The 23,512-nt window shown below is 41.3% G+C and overlaps 2 protein-coding genes across 9 annotated transcripts in view; one reads left to right on the top strand and one right to left on the bottom strand.

The window, feature by feature from the left end:
* Positions 1–23,512, top strand: part of jdp (DnaJ domain-containing protein) — a 46,949-nt gene that overhangs the window by 9,339 nt on the left and 14,098 nt on the right. Inside the window, exon 4 of one of the 2 annotated variants that reach the window (XR_015318751.1) lies at positions 1,095–1,196. The gene's annotated coding sequence lies outside the window, so the exon portion shown is untranslated. Of the gene's footprint in view, positions 1–1,094; positions 1,554–23,512 lie in introns of those variants that run through there. The other variant, XM_086976994.1, reaches the window with a different exon arrangement.
* The window catches only part of cu (NADP/NADPH phosphatase nocturnin), a 34,213-nt gene continuing 15,417 nt past the window's right edge, over positions 4,717–23,512 (bottom strand). For 2 of the 7 annotated variants that reach the window (XM_022801338.2, XM_022801327.2), the window contains exons 3-7: positions 10,228–10,556; positions 8,281–8,402; positions 7,974–8,177; positions 7,625–7,839; positions 4,717–7,292 (exon numbers count right to left, since the gene is read on the bottom strand). In XM_022801338.2, the coding sequence (XP_022657073.1) occupies positions 6,950–7,292; positions 7,625–7,839; positions 7,974–8,177; positions 8,281–8,402; positions 10,228–10,556 (1,213 nt within the window). In that variant the 3' untranslated portion in view covers positions 4,717–6,949. Of the gene's footprint in view, positions 7,293–7,624; positions 7,840–7,973; positions 8,178–8,280; positions 8,403–10,227; positions 10,557–11,549; positions 11,944–12,555; positions 13,919–14,275; positions 15,289–19,777; positions 21,440–23,512 lie in introns of those variants that run through there. The other 5 variants (XM_022801311.2, XM_022801364.2, XM_022801292.2 and 2 more) reach the window with 5 other exon arrangements.

Here is a 23,512-nt window from a genome sequence, read left to right as displayed (position 1 = left end):
CTGACTAGGCTATTGAGGTTAACTGTATTATCTACATGCAGTGGTAATTTAACGAAATAACACATTATATATTCCTCTAGTATTTTGCTATTGTAACTGTTTTACGTATATTCTCACCCTTAAGCTTAGTTAATTTTTCGATATATCTTTGTCTTTTTCGCCTTTAGTAGGACCAGTTTAGTTAAATGATCAATTAAAGCTTTGTTGCTTCGCAATCCTTATATGCCCCATAACATTTAAGCTTTTCGTTAGTGACACTTTAGGATAGTTTTTGAATGAACGCGTTGAGCGGACAATATCGCATATATTTGTTCATGACGTTCAACGAGTCGACGCCCGATTCCACTTGAGATATGGTTAAAACAATGACCCGGACTCACGATCGAGTTACGGAAACAGTTGTAGTTTTTAAGCAGATCGTTATTTGATTATCGTTCAATCACTGAGATTTGAATCATTTGTTTTGTTTAGATGCGGGAAGAGTTTTGGAAGTCTTCTGATCATCGTTGACCTATCCAGATCAGGCCAGATCTTATGCGTGCTAGAATTACCCGCTTTGAATAGAGGTGATGGGTGTGGACGGGATTACAGGGTGAAACCATTCGTTTGGAACGTTTCCAGGCCTATACTCTAGCTCGGGTGTCGCCGGCGGTACGATAATCCCGGACTGTTCCTATAACCCGGCAGAACGAGGCAACCTACACAAATACTCTGCTTTCTGTATTCTGTCATATTGCCACTCTCTGGCATTGGAGACTCTGGAGGCGTCAGGTTAAAAAACTGAAAACATTTTGTATAACAGTTAGACCTGAAAGAACTTCTGGAAACCTATGGGCTATCTATTGAGTTGTTACATCTGCCGATGAACGTACAGCACTGTAGAATTGCGCCGTTACGGACGTCGTTTGCTCGTAGTAACCCGGGTCGATTTCCTGCTCCGCTAGAAGTGCCTTGCTTACATCTACTATAGACGCTTAAAGCTTACAGACGTGATGATTTATACGAGTGAAAGGTATTATAAGCTGTATTGATATATCGAAGCTAATTATCTTGCCAATTCCGGAAATTAAGCTAATACTTGTTGAAATTTTCAGCCTATATCGTTGGAACACTTTCGTCCTTAGCTGAATTACTATTTTTGTCATTTCTGGCTACATCGTCGACTACAGTGTTACTCTGCCTACGATGCGTTAATGGTGAGTAATCCGCTGGTTTCAACTATGAGCAGGCTATGAGCCAGGACAAGTTAATGTACGCCACAGGTGTCTAGAACAAAGCGTTATCATATTCAATTACATTAGGTCTTGAAAAATGCAGGATTCCCGCATATGGAATCATACACGTACATGTACACGCTGCAATCTGTCATTCCCATGGCATCGTATCTAACCGCTATAGTCAATTTATCTATAAAGCTAATAATCTTTACTATCAATCGTATCTAACTAAATATACGTAGGTACATTTTTTTAGTTTATGCAACCCGTAATGAAAATAAATTTTTTACTTATTGAACTTCGGTTGAAGTGCTCGCAAGTGAGTGGCCACTGAAAGCGCTGCTTTTTCATACCGTCGATAAGCTGATGCCATTCCTGAATTCGCCTGTGCATAGCTCATAATGGCTAGAAGTTTATTCCTACCTCACTTTATCATTGAAGATAGAGACTTCATAGATGAAGTTGATCTGATTCTTCTAGTTCATGTACATTCTACATAATGCCATACAATAAGTAGATTGTAGATACAAACAGAGTTTCAAAATACCTTAGTTCCAAGCAGGATCATTCAGGCGCAACTGTCAAACATTTTCGTTCTTTCAAGTATGCTCTACTGAGCTTCGAAAATTGGCAATAGGTGCAATAAGCGGCAATATATGGGGCTGAAATTTCGAACGGCAGGGTAAGTCTGCGGAACGTATTGACATTCAATCTGGCTAAATATACTAGTACGGTTCGCTGCCAACAACGAGTTATCATTGACAAAATCACTTCCTTACTTGAACGGATACAGAATATGGCTTCTCCCCCTGTACTCGGTTCTGGAAACTGTGTTCATCGTTCGGTGAGCGACTATTTTGTGCTTTTTCTATATGACGGTATAACTAATGCGAGGCGTACCGTCAAACACTGAGCTGTGTTATGTTTCAGCTGCCTTTTTGCGCCTCATATGGTGACGTCCCTTTGGGGTTCTCCGATGTTGTAGGGTTTCATGTGCGTTTTTTGAGAATCACTAGAAAGAACTTGTAACATAGGCAACCTGATGATGTTTCACTGCTTAAGGTGCCGGAGATAGGCTCTAGCTAGTAATACAGCCAAACATATGATTCCGCGTAAAGCCTTCTCATTTTTAGGCGTCCTAAAATTGCGAGACATTGCACAGCGTACCACGGTTTTCTTTCTCCTTTCAGCTACTATAATTTACTTGACGCGAATATGATTTACGAAAAAAAAAAGTTATTGATTCAATACATTGTGATAATACTAACAAATGCCATCAAACGTTCGTAAATGGCAAAGAGTCTGCTTTTCAGTCAATGAAAGGTGGTCCAATCGAAAAATTTGCAGGTTTTTTTACTGACCAAACGTAGTGTACAAGACAACACTGTCGCTATCCTTCATCGTACACAAAAGACCCCTTTTTTTCATTTCAAAGAGTGGATGAAGCTAGAACAATTCGTTAGCACACGCCAGCAAACAACCTAGACCGTTCGTCCGTTTGCTTGACAAAGAGATTCATTTTATTGTGGCACATTTTGATCCCTTTGTTATACTACAATTGTGTGTTGTTCTACTTGTTTTACAATGGCCTCTAATAAGGCTGTCCTATTCGATACCTCTATTGATGGCGTGCAGCTGATCAGCGAAACGAGTCGAAAATTGGATGATCGATACGTTGTTTGCAGATGCATGGCCCATCAATAAAGGCAATTGATGTTTTCAACTTGCAGGGTACTCTGCCTTCTCAAAATTCAAAAAGCCCTCAATGCTATCACTTTAAGCTGTACGGTTAAGAAATATTGTTGTTTCCAATGCTTAATGGCCGTTAGAGAATGAATTAGGACACAACTGTCGTCAACAATATAGGCCCCCTATTCCGCGCTGCTTGTTTCTGTCTCGTTATAATCATCACTGGGCAGTCGGCCATTGCCCTAATGAAAGCCCTAGGGGGTGCCCTGACCTCTGTACGGTGTATCTTGCGTTTCGCTTTTTGACAAGATACTCAGCAGTGCTATGGTGACGTATCATGTCGGTAGCTCGGTTCTGCCGCGGTTCGTATTTCACCAAAATATTGCCCTGAGCCTATTTACCATTTTGTTCCAGTTATAATTTCCAGTTCCAGTTATATGTTCCAGTACAAAAACGAAATAATGTTCGCTTTGTTGAAGCTTTATTGAGGCTTTGTTTAATAACGACATCACGAGCGTTATTGGCTCTTTCGATGGACTGTGAATACTCATCTGGGGACGCAATTGAAGATACGTTGGCTACTGACGGACTTAGCTCCGCCTTGCAAAAACTGAAAACTACGAAGTGAAGATCCGAACCTGAAGCCTCACCTGTGATTCCAGGACTCCGCTACGCGAATACCTCCTGATCTCAATAATATCTAAGTTAATTGACATGCAGTCCGAAGAGTAAGTCTTGATATAATCACTAAAGCTATTTCGACGGACATATCCCACGAGCAGACGATCCCTGCAACAGAGTACCACTTAGTAAAGAGGTAAAAAAAATTCTCAATGTGTAACGGGCATTTTCGTTATTAGTACGATCTCCTCGGTTCCAAAAATATGAAGTTTATTTTCTAGCATTTCGAAACGTAAGCCTTCTGCCTACACCCTAAATCTGAATTAAATACATATAGTGTACTGCAAATACCAAAAGATTAAATAATCTCTTATATATCAACTCGTGAAGTCAATAAAAAGGAAACAAATAAATATATCCTAGTTTTTAACTACTTACCTCTTCCGCTTTGCCTGTACCTGGTTCTGTATCTAAGCATGATCGCATAGAATGTCAATAAAACACGACTAGTTCCAATGAAACATCTGGGCCACTCGCGGTGCCCACTTCCCACGCCTGTATGTTAACTCCGCTTTTCGAATAACAGGATAACACAATCTTCTTTTCGTATGTGGATAGATTATTATTGAATTATATTCTTTACGGTACATTTCCTTGCAATACTCAAAACTCTGATACATATATACATGCATACATATATATATAGCTAGGTTGCAGCGCCGGCAATATTGGAGTTGTGGAAAACATTGGATTGCGGCCATATATATGAGTAACCTTATGCGAGCAAACAAAATGTCCACTATCTCGTTTAAATACACCTTCTACTTGATTTTAACGATATCAAAATTTATACAGTGTTTCGCTAAATTAGATTCAAGTACGAATATTTTGAAATTTGTAAAATTGATGCACATATAATATTAATCCACTAAAGCTGTGTACGTCTGCCTTTATTAAAGTTGTCCTAAGGACATAAAACAACTATTATTAGTAGATGTTCCTAGAACGACACAAAAAGGAGACATAAGCCACAGGTTAGCATCTACAATTATGTAATTCTTATAATAGCAGTTCATGTTGAGTATTTATTTAATTACATCTCTCTTATAGCATATGCTGACGGTGGGACTTACTCCTGGCTTTTTTAACAAACGTTTGTTTTACTTAGTCATTGTAGAACACATCAAGCTGCGTTTATGCACAATATTTATTTACAGTATCTTAGCATTTACAATTTGGTTAAGAATTGATACTCGTCGGACATTTACGAACGAGGCCTGCGAGTGGCCACGAAGGACCCTGCTTCATTCATTTTTATCTACCTTACAGCGGACAGGACAATTTTGATTGTTGACTGTTGCTCATTTATTTATATATAATTATTATATATTGTTCTAAAATCCTCTATTAATTAACACAGCTGCATCGAAAAATGTTCTGCTCGCAATTTAAAGCACAGTAGAAACAATGGTGCCATAGTCCATGTGGTATCTATACGTTTCAATCCCGTAAGCAATTTGCAGGCGGAATCGTTCGTGTCAACGCTTAATTATCACCGACCAGCTTTCCTGTCGTCGGCGTAAGCGTGCGCTCGCTTCATTTTACTAATACGTCAGTTTGTCGTATTGGTCTATATAGCATAGGATCTTACGTTGTACTTTATCTAGCGGTTTTACGGAATTTCAAATCCTGAACGAACCAGGCGCGACTCCGCCCAGTATATGTAGTTCTTTATCATTGAGTTGAACACAACGCATCCAGGAGTATATAGGGTACGCGAGAAAATACATGAGCCCATTAAGCATGGCATGGTCCACGAATATCTTCATCCGATCCAAGCGGCAAGTATGCAGGTTCTTCTTTGTATGCTATTCAACTAAATGATCGACAGGTTTAGTACGCACGTTCGTAGGAACTCCTACTGGAGGTTTGAATTTCCTCCGCGACCCAAAATCTCTAAAGAAACCTAGGGGCTAAGCACTAAGGATCTACTCACTCATGAGTAAGTTGCTAAGTAGCTTAGCAGAGGCTGGAACGCAGTTTTTACGATCCATTGATCAAACACATAGTCACGACAGTAACGATAAGTGCCAATCGAACATTTGGCCTTCGCCCATATTGATCTCTGACTTATAAGTCAGAGAGCAATAGGCCATAAAACAAACAAAATATTTTTAATAGTTGACAAACTTAACGTATGTAACTATTCCTTCGTTTTCGGATGCTATACGGCGTCAACATAACATCGACAATCTATAGGAACTAGAATGCTGCACTTTGATTGCTAAGGACTACCCTTTTGTCAATTGTCTTTCTTTTTGCTACTGAAGTGTTTCTTAAATCGGCTAAGTCGCATGCTGCCATTAAGTCTCCAAAGGTGTACAGATTCGATCGAGGACTCAGTGGCAATGCAAAATAGAAGTTTCCTACTAAGTTTTTCACCTTTAACTTTGACCCCCCTAGATCAGGATTATTGTGTAATCTGGCAGGACTTAACAACTAACAATGTCCCGATAATCCTCTCTTTAATAGTACTATTCCGGACAGTTGATTATTTCGAATAATAAGCTTCAATCAATATGGTTGTTCAAAGGACTCTCTTAAACTGGCCTTAATTTCAATTCTATCGTGGTATCAACGTCAGACGAAAGGTCAGAGAAGTATATAAAAATATATGGCAACCGGCCCTTTACGATTTTACCGATAATCGTGTTATCTAGAACATCTATCTCTACGAAGAGGTACATTAAAGCACCGGTTGAAATTTTCGTTTCAACATAATTCTTAATTTATTGTCGTCATATATTAAATAGCATATATTAAATAGAAGTTTTTATCTGTCGTTCACTATTTTTCATCACTATTTTTTTGCTATTATTAGTATATACAGTATAATGGAAACCTGTGTACATCCGATAAAACTCAAATCTCTCAAGTCAGACGCTTTACAACACTGAAAAAAAGCTTCTTACATAATTAGCATAATATGTTTTCTAAGTACGTTAATACCGCACCAGCTTTTCAATACATCAGAAAAAAAAGGACCTAATATAAATATTAGGCCCTTTTTAAGAACTTATAATAATTATTATAAGTCCTTTTTTTGGAAATGAAGACGCCCACTTCATTCAGTCCTCCCATTAACGAAATAGCATTCACTTCATTTCAGTTCTGTTTTTTCATCATGTCTTCTACTTCATCGAAGTGCTTAAGTCCCTGCGTTTCAGTTGAGGAATTTGTTTTCACTTGATGATCCGATAAGACGTTGATGATCGCCAATCTTCTCCTAGAAACATTTTAGGATCATCGAAATGCCGTGTAGTGATATACGTTTAAAAATCTAAAATGTTATTACTGATTCTTTTCTTTAGTGTACCCTTGCAGCTAATTTTTCTCTATTAAGGCGCTAATTTAGCCTCCATTTAGAGAAGTCGGAAGTCGCAGCACAGAGAAAAATGATCAGACGCATATTGCAGCGATGGAGCTCGTCCTTTACCGAGTTCTTCATCGCTAGGCATAGTCAACACCCGCTCGGGATTGAAGCGATCCTTGGAAAAGAAGATGTAGTCAATCGTATGACACACCTCGCCATCTTCACGGATCTTCCATGTCGTGTATTGGGGTTCGTTCGATGCAGAGTCGCAAACGTTATTTCCATCATTGTCAACTACAGGTGTAGTGGCCGCGGTAGTTGCGGACGTTGCAGAAGATCTGCTAGCGACCATGGCATAGCTACTCGACAAATTTCCTGACTGCGTCATTGTCCTAAAAATGGGAAGCGAATGAAAATGGGTCCCGTCAAAGAACGAGTGATAAACTGGGTGAATAACAATGTTACGCTTCATACACCGATTGAGTGGAATATATATATATACATATATATACATATACATATATATATATGTAATGTATATATATGTATGTAATGTATATATATACATATACATACATATACATATATATACATACATACATATACATATACATACATGTATATATATGTATATACGTACGGGCAAGGGAACGTTTTAATACTTCATTGTTTGCATAACAACATTCTATAAGCTACTGGTATCGCACCGTGCTAAGCCACATGCCTGTAAACGGGTTCCGTGGGTTCGGCGTTAAAATCGCCGGCGTAGATGACAGGATAATCATTTGTGTTGTGACTCTGGACAAACTGAAGGAGGTCTTTCCCCTGTTCATTGCGTAGCGTCGGTAGGAGTGCTCCGACACGAGCTTTTAAATGCGTTGTGGCCACACAAAACACTTTGCTATCAAGCTTTCTTTCGAAGGTACACATGATCACCACCTTAACCAGTAAAAATATATCTGCATTAGGATTTAGACTTTTTACATCATAATTACGAAATCTATTAAACATTTAAATATATCGGTGACAGATATAATTGTTGCTTTCTTAGTTGATCGGCCTGATTATCATACTTGATTGCTTTGACAGCGGAATACTTCAAGAACTTTTCGCTCAGTATGAAGTAGTGTATATTTCGACGAATCGAAGAACACCGCGCAACCGTCCGGTCCATTATTGCCTTTGATGTAACAGCACGGACTGTCTGGCTTTGGGAAAAAACAGCCTTCAAATCCCACACGACCGAGCGTCGCCTTCAAGAAATTGAAGTGATCCACCTAAAAAACAGACCTTTCGCGTATGGAGTACAAGCCTGTACGGGCGGGCTGTATATACTGGATCTTGAAACTGCAACATACGCTTCAAGGGAACTGTACTGACCTCCTGAAGGCAAATGATATCGGCACCATACGTGAGAACCTCCTCGAGGATACGCCAACGCCGGTAGTTCCAGTTCAGGGCTTCGTCAGGACAGATAAACTTATCCGATTTTTCTGCAAGTGCTAAAATCAAATTTTATGCAACAACGTTAAGTCACGTAGGACAATTGAAGAAACAAATACGTTATTTCAAAATGCATATTTTGTTTGTCTGCCTCTAACATCTACTACACGCTAAACAAGACGATTTCTGTATGTACGAACTATGAATATGCGTTTGTTCACGCTGTCCCATCGTATTTAGCGCCCGCAAGTGCGACCTTCGATCAATCCATGACTCCAGCGGCCACTAATCCATTGGAGTACACAGCAGTTTTCTATAATTAAAGAAAAGTTCCTCGAGACTTGTTTCCGAGACTCGAGGTTGCCTACCGCCATTTGCTACCGCCAACTAATCAAAACAACCGAGTCCAGTTAGGCATAGCACTAGAAAACTGACCCCGATACTTAACGCGGGAAACCCGATTCGAAAATTTTTCCAGGTCGCATCTAAACGCCGCATGACATAGACGACTTGAAGTGTACACAAGTTCTAAGGTCAGCGTCAGTCACGGTAAAGGTCAGGCAACATCTTTCGCAATCTGTGAGAAACCAGGGGGCTCTGTTGACGATGAATGATTTAATTTAGCGCGTGTTATATCCAGACATTTGTGGCAAACCGGAGAGAAATTAAGACAGTGAAGCAAGTTCCATGTTATCTCATCGTATGCTAAGGACTAACTGAGACTGCCTATTTGAAGCTATATTGATATATATATATATATATATATATATATATATTGAAGCTAGCAGAAACTCAATGCAGAAGATTATCGCTCAAATGAATTACGTGTAGGGGGCTAATTTATAGAATGGAGAGCTTAGTTCGTAACGAAGACTTTGATGTAAAGTCTGCGCATTACCTAGGTTTGTTAGGTGGGGGATATCTGTTATTCTCTACAATGCAGGTAAAACAGGTTCATCTATACTAATAAATCTTATTACTATATAATTTTGTTGTGTCTTGAATATAGAGACTCATTTCCTCGCCTAGACCTATTGTTTGCGTACACTTCATAAATATAAACCGGCAAAATGAAATCGACGTGCCGGAATCATGCAACATAGCATTGAATAATTTATCAAGTTGCTGGGATATATGTCCCAGCCGTGTTTAGCACACGAAGCCAACGTATAGAACTGTCAACAGGCCGAGCGTAGCACTTCATTACCGAATCAGCGTGAGGGCAATAGCAGTTGCCGTCTGAGCGATGAACTGATATTTATTTGCTGGACATTTGTATGAGCGAAAAATCTTGTTCCGGCAGGGTTGTGCCTATTTATCCATTGGTTCATAGTCATTTTGTGATAACGATAATAAAAGGTGCTCCATCGAAGCGTTTCGGGCAGCTTAACTAGTGATCGTCGTCAGTTCCCTTATCTTAGATCTTATAACTACAGATTAGCTCATCGTTGTCCGTGCCATGATAAAAGCAGGATAGAAATAGTACGTTGATAACAACATACAATTCAACAGAAATTTAGTTGTTATCAGCGTAAGCTTCTGCGTGGCAGCGTGGCACACTTAACGACATTGCGGATGTGTTGTTATACTTCCTCTCTGCTGACTTTCTTTTTGAGCGCCCCCTTTTAGTTGATCTCTTCTCTATATCTTTACATCGCCCTCTACAAAATAGACGGCGATACAGAATAGACCCAAGGTCTATCGCTGTTTAGCCGAAAATGCACCATCTCGGCCTATTCATTGAATTAATAATAGATAATAATAAAATAATAGATATTTTATTATTATCTATTATAATCAAGTATTTGTAGTGGCTTATTTGTTTACTCAAAAAAGTGGCGTTAACGATAACATTGAGCCTATTTAAACCCATGGAACACCTACATTGAGCCAAGATGTTCCACTGCATCACTCGGATCGTGTCCGGAACGGCAATATGCTGTGCTTGATCAGACTCCAGAAATGATCTGGTAATCATCGGGGGCATTGCAGCCAGCTCGTAACGGCAACGCTCTAGCAAGCCTAGTCGCGTTGAGGGCAAACCGACCCGATAAGAAATCGAACGTCCCTGTTGTGGTTGTTCAACAGCGCACGATACAGCAATAACCGTTGTCGACGCGGAGGCCTCCGACTCGACGTCCTGATCAGCACGGTCCTCGCTAAGAATCTTGGCGCGACCAGCCAAACTTCCCATTCTGTAAGAATAAAAAATTCTGTAAAAATAAGTTGGAAACTATTGTGTAATGAAAATAGTTCTGCGAAATTGTTCAATCTGGCAAACAAGGAGCACTGCCACAGCTGCTGCCCCTTCGATCTTGCTAATTCGTAACATAAACAAATGAGTAAACGACATCGATATCATATATCTATGTCACTGAAGTGAAATAGCTTCGTGTACTGTTAATCACTTACTATTGCTAAATCCCAAGACCTATTGTTTGTATAATCCGAACGTAACAACTGACCAGCCCAGATGGAGCCTATGGCCTAAATGATACGAAAAAGTGCCAGAGTTTACACTTTCTTGTCCTTTATTTCTAAGACTTGTTTCAGAGACAAACAAACAAGGAAGTCTGTACTAGAATTGTTGTTGTTGACGGTCGCGATTCATTTGTCGTCTGTGACCTAAGGTCTCAAGTCATTTTCGGAACAATCTATCTCCAGTCTGCCAATAATTTTAACCTAAAGTAGCCATGCGTTAACCGATATTTATAGGCGGAGTAACACTTACGTTACATATGAAAAATTCAAGTGGAATTAAATGATCTGAACTCCCAAAAATGTGTAAACCGTCAGAGCTGATCTGTACGACCCAACATATTTTCCTTTCTAAAATGGCCGTTAACTTCTGTATGAAATATCTAAATGTATCAAAAATTCTTTTGATGAATTTACGGATCTTGTTGGTTACCAGATCGTTTGCGGAGTCCAGGCACAGCATATCGCCGTTCCGGACACGATCGGACTGATGCAGCGGAATATTTTGACCCAATGTTGTCATAAACACCAGCTGCCAGTCATCTTTTTAGGTGAACAAGCCGATTGAAAATTTCCTCAGCAGCCTCGCAGAAATATCCCTTGGATTTTTCAGAAAGTTATCTCGTTGACGTTTATTCAATGTGAAAAGATATTTAGGTAATAACTTATTTTCGTTGAAAGAGTTCATTGTTTTTATTATGACGAGGTTTTTAGAAAAAGAAACCTACTTTGGTAGATTGAGAAGCGGATGACGCGTAGTTGCTATGACAAACATCCCAGCCAGCAAAGTTCTCCCGAACTCAAATACCACATCTCAACATATATTTTACACGCATAAACCTCTGATGAGTCTGACCTGCGATGGTAAACAAGCCATTTGAAGGCCATCATTCTGTACTTTTAGACAACTGTAATCTTCATGCGATCTTTTGACCACAACGTGGTCTCCAATGACTCGATCTTATTTGCATGCCGGTAAAGGGCCACGTCGCTTGACCAAGACGTTCGAGCCTGTCAATAACCTTGTTTACTCGTTCGCAACAGGGCCGTTTAATAATAGAAACACAATACGCCACTCTGTCATGTCATTTATTCGTGGCTAGAAGCAGTGTCATGAAGCTTCTAAAACAACAGAAAGAAGATGCATCTTTAGTAGGGGTAAACGTCTTAAGTCTCGCTGCAATAATGAGGTAGCTGGCTACGTGATAGATACGTGAAATGACGGCGAAACAGTTGATTTAAAACAAACTATAACTAATTGAGTTAAAGCTTAACAGCAAATACCTTACGATACAACTGTATCTAACTCTTTCCCAGTCCTAAGATCTAGTGGCAGCCCGATGCTATGGACTATTGTTGGATAGTAAAGTGGATTAAAGAAGATCTACGTAACAGCTTTGTTCATTCATCGAATCTGTTCCTAACCCTTGCGTGTATTAAATTCTTGCTTGAGGAGATACCCTCCGCTACAATACGAGGCTGTGATGTCCGATACGAAAGCTTGGCTAAAGATTTGTTTCGGATACAGTTTTCTACATATTCTACATGTAAACTGACCAAATAATCCTGATTTCTTTGTCTTTCGGATATCAAACGTGCCATTCATCCATCGACTACTGGAAATTACGTCATGACGACGCTAAAATAGAAGTGTCATGTCGACAATTTGTCTCTAATATAATTACCGAATTTCGGAACATTTGTCGCGCGTGTTAAATTTGTAGACCCACTTACATCGCACTTAGTACACGAAGCATTTCGTCAACTTCATTGGGCAGAGACTCTTCTTCGTTTGGCGCTAGCTCCTTCCGATTTCGTAGTAACGTTCCGCTGAGACTGTTTTCATTGCTGCGGTTGTAATAAGGGTCTTCTAGTCCAACAGCCGTAGGAACTGAGCAGCGCGTAGCCGTTGCCATAGGACCTCAATTTTGTGCTTTTGGTTTTTTGAACTGCGCACATGAGCCAACGAACCACTTCGGTCGGCAGCTTCTACTTCAGCTAGCTACGTAGTACGGTTTTCTGTCTTCCTGAATTAATACTGTAGTTTCGTGGTGCGCGTTTTAAATCCGACGCTCACTTTCTAGTGGAGCGATCCGGCGAAAACGCATAATTGTGGCTGTTAGAAGCAATTCGATAGTGATTTTGTCCGCTAACAAACGGTAAAGGGTATCTGGCGGGCTGTACAGGTAAACGACCTCATAATTGAGTTGGGGCCAACATTTATGCCAACGCGATTATTTAAGCCAAATCTGTCGTATAATTTTTCACGTCAGATTTAGGTATCGACAGTTCAGTGAAGGGCATCTATACCAGTTCTATAGCACAATATATGATCACCAGGTATTCGAAGCGTAACAGGCTACGTACGACTATTGCAGTCTAAATCGCGATGTTTTACATATATCTTTGCCTTGTTATCACTTTCAATGTTCTTCGGAGCTTTCACAATACAGCTAACGTATTTTTTCCTTAAATCAGTAAAAATAATATTACATATTCCAGCTCAAGCACAACCTCCTTTGTGCTTTTACCTTTACATCGAGCTTTTGCACAGTGCAGAATTAAGGTAATTTGTGCGATTTGACTGTGCGGACGTCTAAAGCCCATAGAAGTTGTCGTAGTTCAATCAGACTGAACGTCACAGACGCAGTGCTCACAGCAGTCGATGCAGAGGGCGAAAACCCTCACGGCAGCTTGAGCTTTCTCCAGTCAGCCTTTGAGAGGACCTAGGGAAACCAATGCCAGTGCTTAATCGCTGTATAGCGCCCACTGTTCACGCCCTTGCGATGGTGCTACCATTATAGACTTAGGTAAGGGCGTTTCCGTGGTTTTATTCGATTTTAAGAAGGACAAGACGTAGAAAAAGCATTGGGCTTTCCTGACGAAGCCTCTTGTTGCTACGTGTCTGTGGACAGAACATATCTAAGATATCTTTCTTCTAGAAGACTGTGCTCTGTTAATGATCTTCTGGGCACGTCTGTCGGGAATGTCTGCAGGCAGCACTCGGAGGCCGAGCAAGCAAATGAAACCGAGATCTGAGAGCTGGCAACGCGGGCTGTTAGCTAATACAATGCCTGGGCAGGCACAGGGTTTACACCTGGGGAATAGTAAAACAGGCTAAAATGAAAAGGTTATTTCACCTGTTTTGTTGATACGATTAGATATTCTAGAAGCTACTGCGAATATTGACAACAACTCTTAAAGAGCAAAAAATCAATTTAAATTTCATTATGGACATTTAGTTCCCTAGCTATACGTGACAAAGCACATTTTCAGGATAACTACAGTTCTTCGCTTTTCTTTACATATCCGACTAACAAGCCCTTGGAAGGTCCTGTTCAGCTCCAAAGTTCTGTTTACGAAACGATACCCGTTTGTGAAGACGCCCGAAGACCTTTCCACTTGACCTAATTCTTGATAAGTAGTCGAACCGTACCTAAACTCCAGCTTTTACCTCATCCGTTTCCAGAGGCCACAAAAAGTCGCGCGTAGCCACAGTGACTGAATCGGACCTGTAGTGCAGGACATCGAGCCGAAGCAGATGACGAAACAGTCTGCTGAGACACTGGGTCCTGATGGCAGGATCGGCGCAGCCAAATGGCCTCGCTCCAGCTAAGCTCAGGAACGACTAAAGGATTCACCGCCAAGGGTGGTAACAGCAGCAGGTGAAAGCAATTCATTTTACCCCACCCAGATACTATTAGCACCCACTAGCGCCATGGCTGCAGGTCACTTCCATCGAACATAGGGATATACTTCTAGCCAGACTGTTCGCGAGTGTTTCACGTATTCGACAAACCGCGAACACAGCTGCAACACATTTGAATAATGGTACAAATGACATTTCAAAATCTTCTATTGCACCGGTTTTGTCAACAATCAGCTCTGCACAGTGAGAACAGCGAACGACCAGCGATTCTCAGAACCGGTAACAACATCGCACCAACAGAGTACCATTACATTGCGCGCACACACGTATGCCCATACACTGAAGTACACCAACGGACAATAAACCGGAACACGGAACGAAAGCTGCGTAAACTCAATGTCACCCACTCATCTTCTTGTTTTCGATTCAGCAGAATCATCAGCTGATCGCGCTTAGCAAGCAACAGTCACAAAAATAACAGCAGCACTACAGTGATTGCCGGTATAGAGCCGTGTGACGGTCAACTGAAAACCAGCCGCGTACGCTATCGTAACGCTTTTAGGCTCAAAGTGTGCGCTCCATTCCGGTACTATCCGATTTTTTCCCAAGCACAATCACGCCACGACGCCGCCGGCAGCAACAGCCACAGCGTAACAGTGCATAATTCTCAGGGAGTCTTAATATATTCGTGCGCGTTCGACCATTACTACCGGCATACGCTCTTCTTTAGCCTAAAGGTTAATGTTATTATTATTATTTATCATGTTATACGTAAGCAGCGGTCAAGTAACGCCTAACGGTCAGATAGCATCGCGTGTTTAGCAGACGCTACGTACGCTATTCTCGTTTTTCCACGGAGAGTACTAGCAAGATTGCAACGATAGACGCTAGACGGCGCTGCAATTCCACCGGCTGGCTGTTTATACTACATAATCTGCAGGCCTGCCTAATGCCCTATGGCGAACGGTGAAATGCGTGAAGACGTTCCGCAGCGAGTGAATTTACTAGAGAGACCTCTATCGCTTTAGAGCGCTGTAGGCATATTCATTTTCTGTCCCTTGACGCGTTCGATGGCTGTCATCCGATGGAAACGGCACGGTGCTGAATCGTACCCAGCGGGCCGAGGCGTTGGCACGTGTGTTACCATGGGTTTAATGGATTAAAAGTGATTTCTTGGAAAGGATAAATTTGCGTTCTAACCGGAAGCTAAAGCTCTCATCTTGATCTCGAAAGTCCAAAATGAAACTGAAAATGACGAAACATAATAATACGTTTCGTATATATAGCCCCATGTGAGATTCATGTTTAATCCTACTATGTAAATGTTTAGCGGTAACACAATAAGAACTGTAAATATGCGTTTTATTTGCTTATTTTATAAAAGGCACACAGTTCATAAAAATTGTTTTATAAATTATACCGAGTTACTATACCGAGTTGAGGTACTATTGTGCCTGGAGCGGACATCATGTGTACCCCTAGAATAAAGTAAGGCTTTATCTATTTTCTGACTCATACATCGTGATAAGTATTATCAGTTTTGGTGAGGTCGGCACAACCGTCGGCAAACAAAACCCACCCAATTCAAGAATAGCTATTATAGTTCAAACTTCACTCACGTAAAGCCTTCGTTGATATCTATGTGAGCGACATAACTTTGCAACAGCTTTGCAATCCATCGGCAACTATTTTCCAATTCCAATAGGTAAAAAGCTAGCGTTTTCCTGGAAAACTGTCCATCGATAGCTGTGCACCAATACTGATTTTGAAAATTTCAGTCGTTTTTTTTAACAGTTTGAAACGCCTGTTATAGATGCGACGTTGTAGAGTTATTTTTTAGTTATTCCCTGAATCGTCGTCTCGGGGCTGATTTTTTTTTTACAGCTCGTAAAATAAGCAAAAAGCGAAAACCTTTTCGCGAAACACGCTGCTCTTCACAGATTAGCGCATATTATTGATACACAACTGTTAGCCACGTCAGCGTAGTTTGAAACTGACACGTGCAAAGGCACGGGCTTCAGGCACGGGCTTCATATAGGTCTGACTTCAGCCGCCACCAGATTTGCGAAAAATAAAAAAGTATCCTACTGCAATACGCACTATGAGAATACGGTCGTTGTAATTTCATCCCAGCCTCATAGTAATCGCGTATATATAATAATAACAAAAGTATAATCCCAAGGGCCGAAACAACGACTTGTTGAGCATTTTAAGTACACATTGATGGACGTGCTGTTCTGCTTAAATGGTGATAGCTCAAGTTTTGGCAGAAATTGTCGTTCAAAATTTGCCACATTTGCAACTGTACAATAGCACAATCACTTACCTTCAGATCGGTCGCGTTTCTCGCCAAAATGCCAATGATGTCGGCGAGCGTTCGCTGGCTTTGTTTTGGCTCACAGATGGATTGTGCAATACAAAGATGTGTACACAAGAGACTAGGACTACCGACATCACTCAAAGCAATGCTTAGTGTGAATGTATATAACCATGCCTGTCGTTCTATTGACACTTGACGGAAATCTGCCGGGGAAGTGTACAGCCCCTGCCATAGCCATTATTTTGACAGCGGAAACATTAGGCGTTTGGTATTGGGGACGTTTGCAAGAGCGAGAGAGCGTTTAGTGGCGCAGAAGCGGGGGTGGAACAAGCTATAGGAAAAACGCAAGGGTCAGGGCAACAGAGTTCGGTGCGGCTAGCCTAATCCGTACACATGATGTTGTATATATACGTCTTATTCCATAAATATATGTACATTCGTAAATACACGTACGTATATCACTGATGAAGGCTTACTTTCTTCCTATCAGCCACCCGAAAGCTATATGCATCAAAACCCCCGTTAGACCGGGGTCTCTCTTCCTTGTATTTGTTTTGATCGATTCATATAAAAGTACATATATGATGAGATACATCACTAGTAATTTCTTCGATGCATTGGCAAATCTGGTGTACTATTATTACTCACGTTTCCTTCTCTCATATGAATATGCCGCCTTATTTCCACTCAAACATAATAACAGTGCGGTAAAGCTATTGTGAGCAGCTGTGCATATGCACACCACTTAAGAACCGCTACCTGGTCGGATTCCTTGCACAGAGACAACGGCCCAAAGCGGCTCCGACGTCAATGAGGCTCACCTTTAGAGGTAACGGGACATCAAGCAATAGCAGCTACAGCAAGGGGTTCGCAACGACGTGAGGATAATGCTTGTCAACTAGCAGATGGCGTGGATTGGGCGGAGACTTCGCGGATATCATGGAACAGAAACGGAGAGAGCTTCACCGATCCAGAACTCCTCAAGGACCGCTAAGCGATTTTAATAAACGGCCCAGATTAGATCCACGGTTGATACCTAACTCTTGGATGTTTAATAAGCTTCTCCATTGAATTTTTTTGCTACAGAAACAGTACGATCTTTTAAACCTGACAGACTTGTCCCTGTGCCCTGACCTAGACCTGATACTGATCGGCCTGACGCTTGCCAAACCGTCCTGCAAGTCTAGAGCAAGGAAAAACGAACTGTCGCTTTCACGGTCCGATATTTGTCAACGGTTCTGGCTTAGAAATAATACAACTATACAAGAATGTGGCGTGCATGGCTTATGGTATATACGTTTGCTATAGGTAAGATCGATATCTACAAGGGAAATTGTTTCGGACTGATTCTTCCCCGCTTTATGAAACCATCACAACGGTATTTATGAGGCAAAAAAAAGAACAGGCCAATTATTAATGTCGTTACAGCTGTGTTGCTGTGCCATATAAAGCGCACCTTCGATCGATCATCTCAGTCCCCATTAATTGTGTGATCAATCATTAGCTTGCAGACAATGCTGCCAAATAAGCAACCTTGGGCAAACAATTTGATAGTACTATACAGAGTACGAATTATGACTAAAAATTTACCAAATATATCAGTTTATTATGTGATGTTTCAGTCCGGTAATAATACAAGTGGACCTATCAATGAATGTTCCCATTCGTACAATAATATATGATATATATCGCGTCTTTTTAGCGTGAAAGCTATGCGTGTTACTATATGGCGTAGACTAATCATGGCAAAAAAGAGGGTGTCGAAAAATACCTGTGGATATTTAGCTTTCCGCTGATATATTTCTAGTGCAAAAATAAACTACTCACAAGAAGCTCATTTTGTATGTATATGCGAATTAGCCCGACATTGCACACTCATAACACAGATAACATTGTTTCGCTGAATATATCTCTGGTCTAAATTGTTACAGTGGATAGTTATTTGTATTTGCTGCCGAATTTTTAAAAATTCAGCAAGGACAGAGCTAAAATACTTATGATACACCTCTCCGCATAAATAACAAGCGCAACTGAAGCACAAATACGACCCTTAACGAGAGAGAGATGCGAAAAATCGGCTGACGAACCAGAATATAGTACGATGCCATTATTTGACCCTACGTATCTTTTATTTATACATCGTAATTTCGCATAAAATCGAATTTATACATCGTAAATGTGACCTTGAACCCAAGTCGTTACTCGTAAATGTATGCGTGCATTGTAAAAAGGATTTTTGTTTTTGTTTTTTTAACGATTTCTTAGAGCCGGTATGGCGCAGGTCCCTTAGGTCTCTGAGTGTGACGGTCAATAAAATTTGTAAAAACTGGTAATCTCCATGTGTAGCTTTTGCGTGGCTATTATTGATTGTAGTCCTTCTTAATAAACGCACTAATGAATGGAATCCGAACAAAAACATAGCTCGTTGATATAACGGGGATAGCATGATATGTAATGTAATGTAAATATCCACACGGATATAGAGATTTGGAATGAAATCAAAACGAAAAAAAATAAAACGCTATCTCGAAAAGTAAAGGAATAGATATTTTATATACTTCACTCCCTATCTTCTATCAAAACATCCAGACTAAATCTATAGCGCCGCGTTGCCTGCAGAACTTAAGCAGACAAATTTCGTACGTTCAGTAGTTGCATGTTTCCCCACGAGCCTCTGTATTCTTTCTATCTAAAATCAGCCATGTGTGGACAACCACAAGCAAACCAACAGAGACATTCTTCGATCACGAGAAACAAACCTTTTCCGTAAGATACGAGAAAAATTGATTTAATAAGTAGCTTCATCGAGGCCACTCATCAGCTTTCAGGTCAAGAAAACTCCAGTAATTAACTTCGTCTAATATTTGAGCAGTTGGGTGAAAAGCACACTCCTCGGAGTAGCTCGTAGATACCCAAATTTCACGTAAGAAGAGGATGCACTGCAAGTACGATGTGGCACTTTCCTCTGTAGCAGACGTTTTACTGACCTGAAAGGTTCGTAGGCTTCCGTTAACACAACAGGCATCGGACGCAGGGTGCTGCTTATTGATGCAAGAGAGGTATTGTTCCTTTTGAGTTGATGTCGGTCGACGGGATCTTGGCAGGATACGGCGACTATTGGTGTCAGTGGCCTCTGGCCGCTCCGACTGACGTCAAACAAAAACGCCTGCCCCCCCATTTTAACCGCCCTGATGAATCGCTCCGCGGCATGCATGCTGGCGAGCTTCAAGAGTTTTCGAAGTAAACTTATTTTGGCTGAGACAATGTTAAACTCGCTCGGAGTAACTGAATTTGCGGCACGAATTATAGCAGTCAAGAATATCGATGGGCTCTTCCAAATTTCAAACAATGTACAGGCTTTCATCTCCGTGTCAGTTGGTGGCAGTTTCCGTACATCTGCTGTAGGCCGTCCAAAGAATCCCGAACAAAATCTGGTTAGCTTGGAATGCAGCACTTCGCATAAGTCTCAGTTCTTCGTCTCTAAGCGATGTTCGATGCTATGCTTGTTACAGGTTAGGTAATAACACACAGATAATTCGCACTCGATTTTCCAGAAGTTCCGACTGAGATTGGGCATTTCACAAACAAAGTCCTTATCTGCCATCGACGTGGAGAACGTCGCGTTCAACTTCTGTCACAAATAGGCGAAATAGGACGCTGGTAATAACAACAGCTTGCGCTGGCCCAATAAGTCCATATTAAACTCACACCAGCAACATACAGGACGTCCAGTTGACACTAGAATATACCGCTTACTCCGCGCATCCTATTACCTCTACCAGCTGACCTCCGTCCCCTCGCCAAGTAACCGCCGTTCACTTGTGAGAATGAGGGTGAAATACGAATACGAGACCCGCTACCATCAACGTAAATGCAGGACAGGCTTCACTGAATTCCCAATACCGGCAAGAATACGGCCTTCAAGCTGTCAAACTCGGACAAAAGTCATGATGAATGCGGCTTCTGCTACCGCTGCTATTTGCGAGGACTGCTGTAATCATGGATGCGCGATACCGAGTCGTCGCGTATGTACAGGCTGAATGACAGTTTTTTTCTGCCATTTGTGGAAATTATTTACTGTGGTTTGGCCATTTACAGTGGTAAAAACCAAACTTTCTGGATTTAGGATTTATTTAGAGGAATCGTACATGCGCATAGTAACGAAACTGAATTCCATATGGATACGTAAATCGTGACGTGCCTTCAAATATAACACATGTATTAAACATGCTATTGTGTCCGAACTTAAAACTTATATGAATGCATTCTTTTCTCAAAGTTTTCTGCTATTCGAAATACCGCATTCAGTAACCGCTAGCGTAAGCAAAATTACTTTCCAACCCTTGTCTCCTTTTTAACAAAGTTTTAATCCTGCATGGCTTCTTTCAAATTCGTCGACTGTTTTAACTCGATCATTCAGTCACTTCTAGGCATACTTTACACGCCGCTAGAAATCTTAACGGCATGCACAACGTAGCACGACCCTAGATCCAGAAGGGCGTGGAGCAAGTCATAGCCTAACCTATACTGCCTAACCAGTCACTCATTGAGAAGAAAAACTTAAGCAGGGAGTGCAAGATATCCCCACAGGCAGAGAAAACATTAATAGCACCCATCAAAGTTCGCGGCGGGCATAGCACGCCACGCTTCAAGGCGGGCGGCACTCTAAACCGTCCAGGGTTAAGGGTTGAACTGCTGGCGGGTGGCCGTTGGACGCAGTCGCGTCGTCAGCGATTGCTTCTACTTTATCACGGTAGGTGACACATTCATCGTTGCTTAAGACAGTCCTAGGTAATCGTCTTTCCCTCGCACATCCTGCGTTTTGCGGCCAGCGCGCATAAACGATGGATTTGGGCTAGACCTCTATTGGTTGTCTGTCTGCATCTTTTGCTGGCGTATTTAACCACTTGTTAGATACAAGGACCTCTGCTAATAACCGCAGTGTTCTGTGAAAAGACGTCGATTCGAAAGCTGGTGCCGAAAAGGATAATCCTGGTGACCCGCCCATGATAAAGCAGGTAGTACTGGTAAGTTTGACCAGTGAGTGGACTGAAACTGTATAAGCCAAAGGTATCAGCGCGCATCGACCCAAGGGGACATCTAAGCGCCCGCCGATATTCATATATATATATATATATATGTGGCGTCCTCTAACAGTCATTCGTTCGAATAGACGCCACCTAGTTACCAAAAACAGGATAGACAAAAGTAGCAATAATCAGTTAATTTGCTTATCACTGGGCCATAAACATTCTGCCATTATTCTCTGTGAACACTCGTTCCGATCGGCTAAGCACTTGCTTCTGTTCGCACAAAAAAACAGGGGAAGCCACGATACAATCCATTCACGTTGCCAGCCCAGTACTATTTAGAGACAGGATAGGCATCAAAATAGTACAGCTGACTTACCAGTAATTTAGCCCCGTAAAAATGGCCACATCAGGCCTTATTAATCGTTATCAGAAGGGCTACTTAAGCAGTACGAAACGACTGATTTGTTTCGTATGATCTGCTTGCTTTGCTCGACACTCCAATGCCACAGAAGGATGCCACTATATCTAGGTTATGCTCACTCAATGCTTACGCAGTTATCTACCCCTTTCAGCCTTTCGTTCCTGTTATAGTTTCACAGGAACTAGTTCATCGTTAAATGAGCTCGAACGACATTCAACAAAATGTCATGGCTATCAAAGAGATAGGAAAACGTTTGTACCTGTTGATTTTCCTTAACGGAACGTTAAACCCAACGGCCACATCAGCGTTCCACTTACGACTTTAGTGGTTAACTTGGCTGGCTAAGAAACTAACTAATATGACGTAATCTTCTATAGTTGTTTGAACTTTGGACCAAAGTTCAAATCTAACATGATCCTTATGGAAATCCGCAGCCAAAACCTGTTCCAGTGGGCCGCGTCAAGGATGTCTGTGGCAAGTGAACGCATCATTTGCCCCATACATGGCAGGCCACCGAAACTTCTAAGTCGGTATCTATTAATTTCACTATTGTTTTAAGTTCTAAAGTGATTTGCTTTTTTCATTGATGATCTTGTGCATCTCGTACATCAAACAGCCCCATGAACATCGCGTTGCGAGTGTTCTAGACCCCGAAGCATTTCCCCATTAAAACGGGAAACCGAAGGTCCTATGCGTGGCCCCGTCATGGTCCTGCTTCATCCTATTGTATCCATATCTGTTAAGCGAAACGAGTCCACACCGACACCTGCGAACAACTGAATTGTCCTTGATATCTTTAATTGTATGGTCATTCGTGTGCAGGGATGACACTGTTTTCAGCTGAATAGAGTCTACATTTAGCTGATCTACATGTACGTTTATTGACAAAACGTGCCTCCAATAAATAGACAATCGATGCGACTATAACCCTTACCAACAAAAAGCAGATGTCGTAGCATAGAAAGACCGCTGTCTGTACCAACGTGTCAAGACGGAGAGATGAGCATTGCTACTAGCTGCATCGAACAGATAGCGAACATGGGAAAACGCTACGTTTGAACTTTGAATCGCTCCTCAAAGACCCGAATAGGTCGGTATAAGCTGCTACATACTACAAGATTACGCTAGCTATTTCTTGGCGGCTAGATTTTTAGTTTACATAGGAAATCAATAGGAGGTAGGGATCATAGTCAACGTTTATAATTGGCGAACGCTATAATAGCCTTACGAAGCACGCACTTCTCGATCAGGAACTGTTAATTATAAAA

Source organism: Varroa destructor, unplaced genomic scaffold (genome assembly GCF_002443255.2).
Source record: "Varroa destructor unplaced genomic scaffold, Vdes_3.0 BEIS01000001.1, whole genome shotgun sequence".
Classification (NCBI taxonomy): Eukaryota; Metazoa; Arthropoda; class Arachnida; order Mesostigmata; family Varroidae; genus Varroa; species Varroa destructor.
This window is presented reverse-complemented; position numbering and strand designations above follow the sequence as displayed.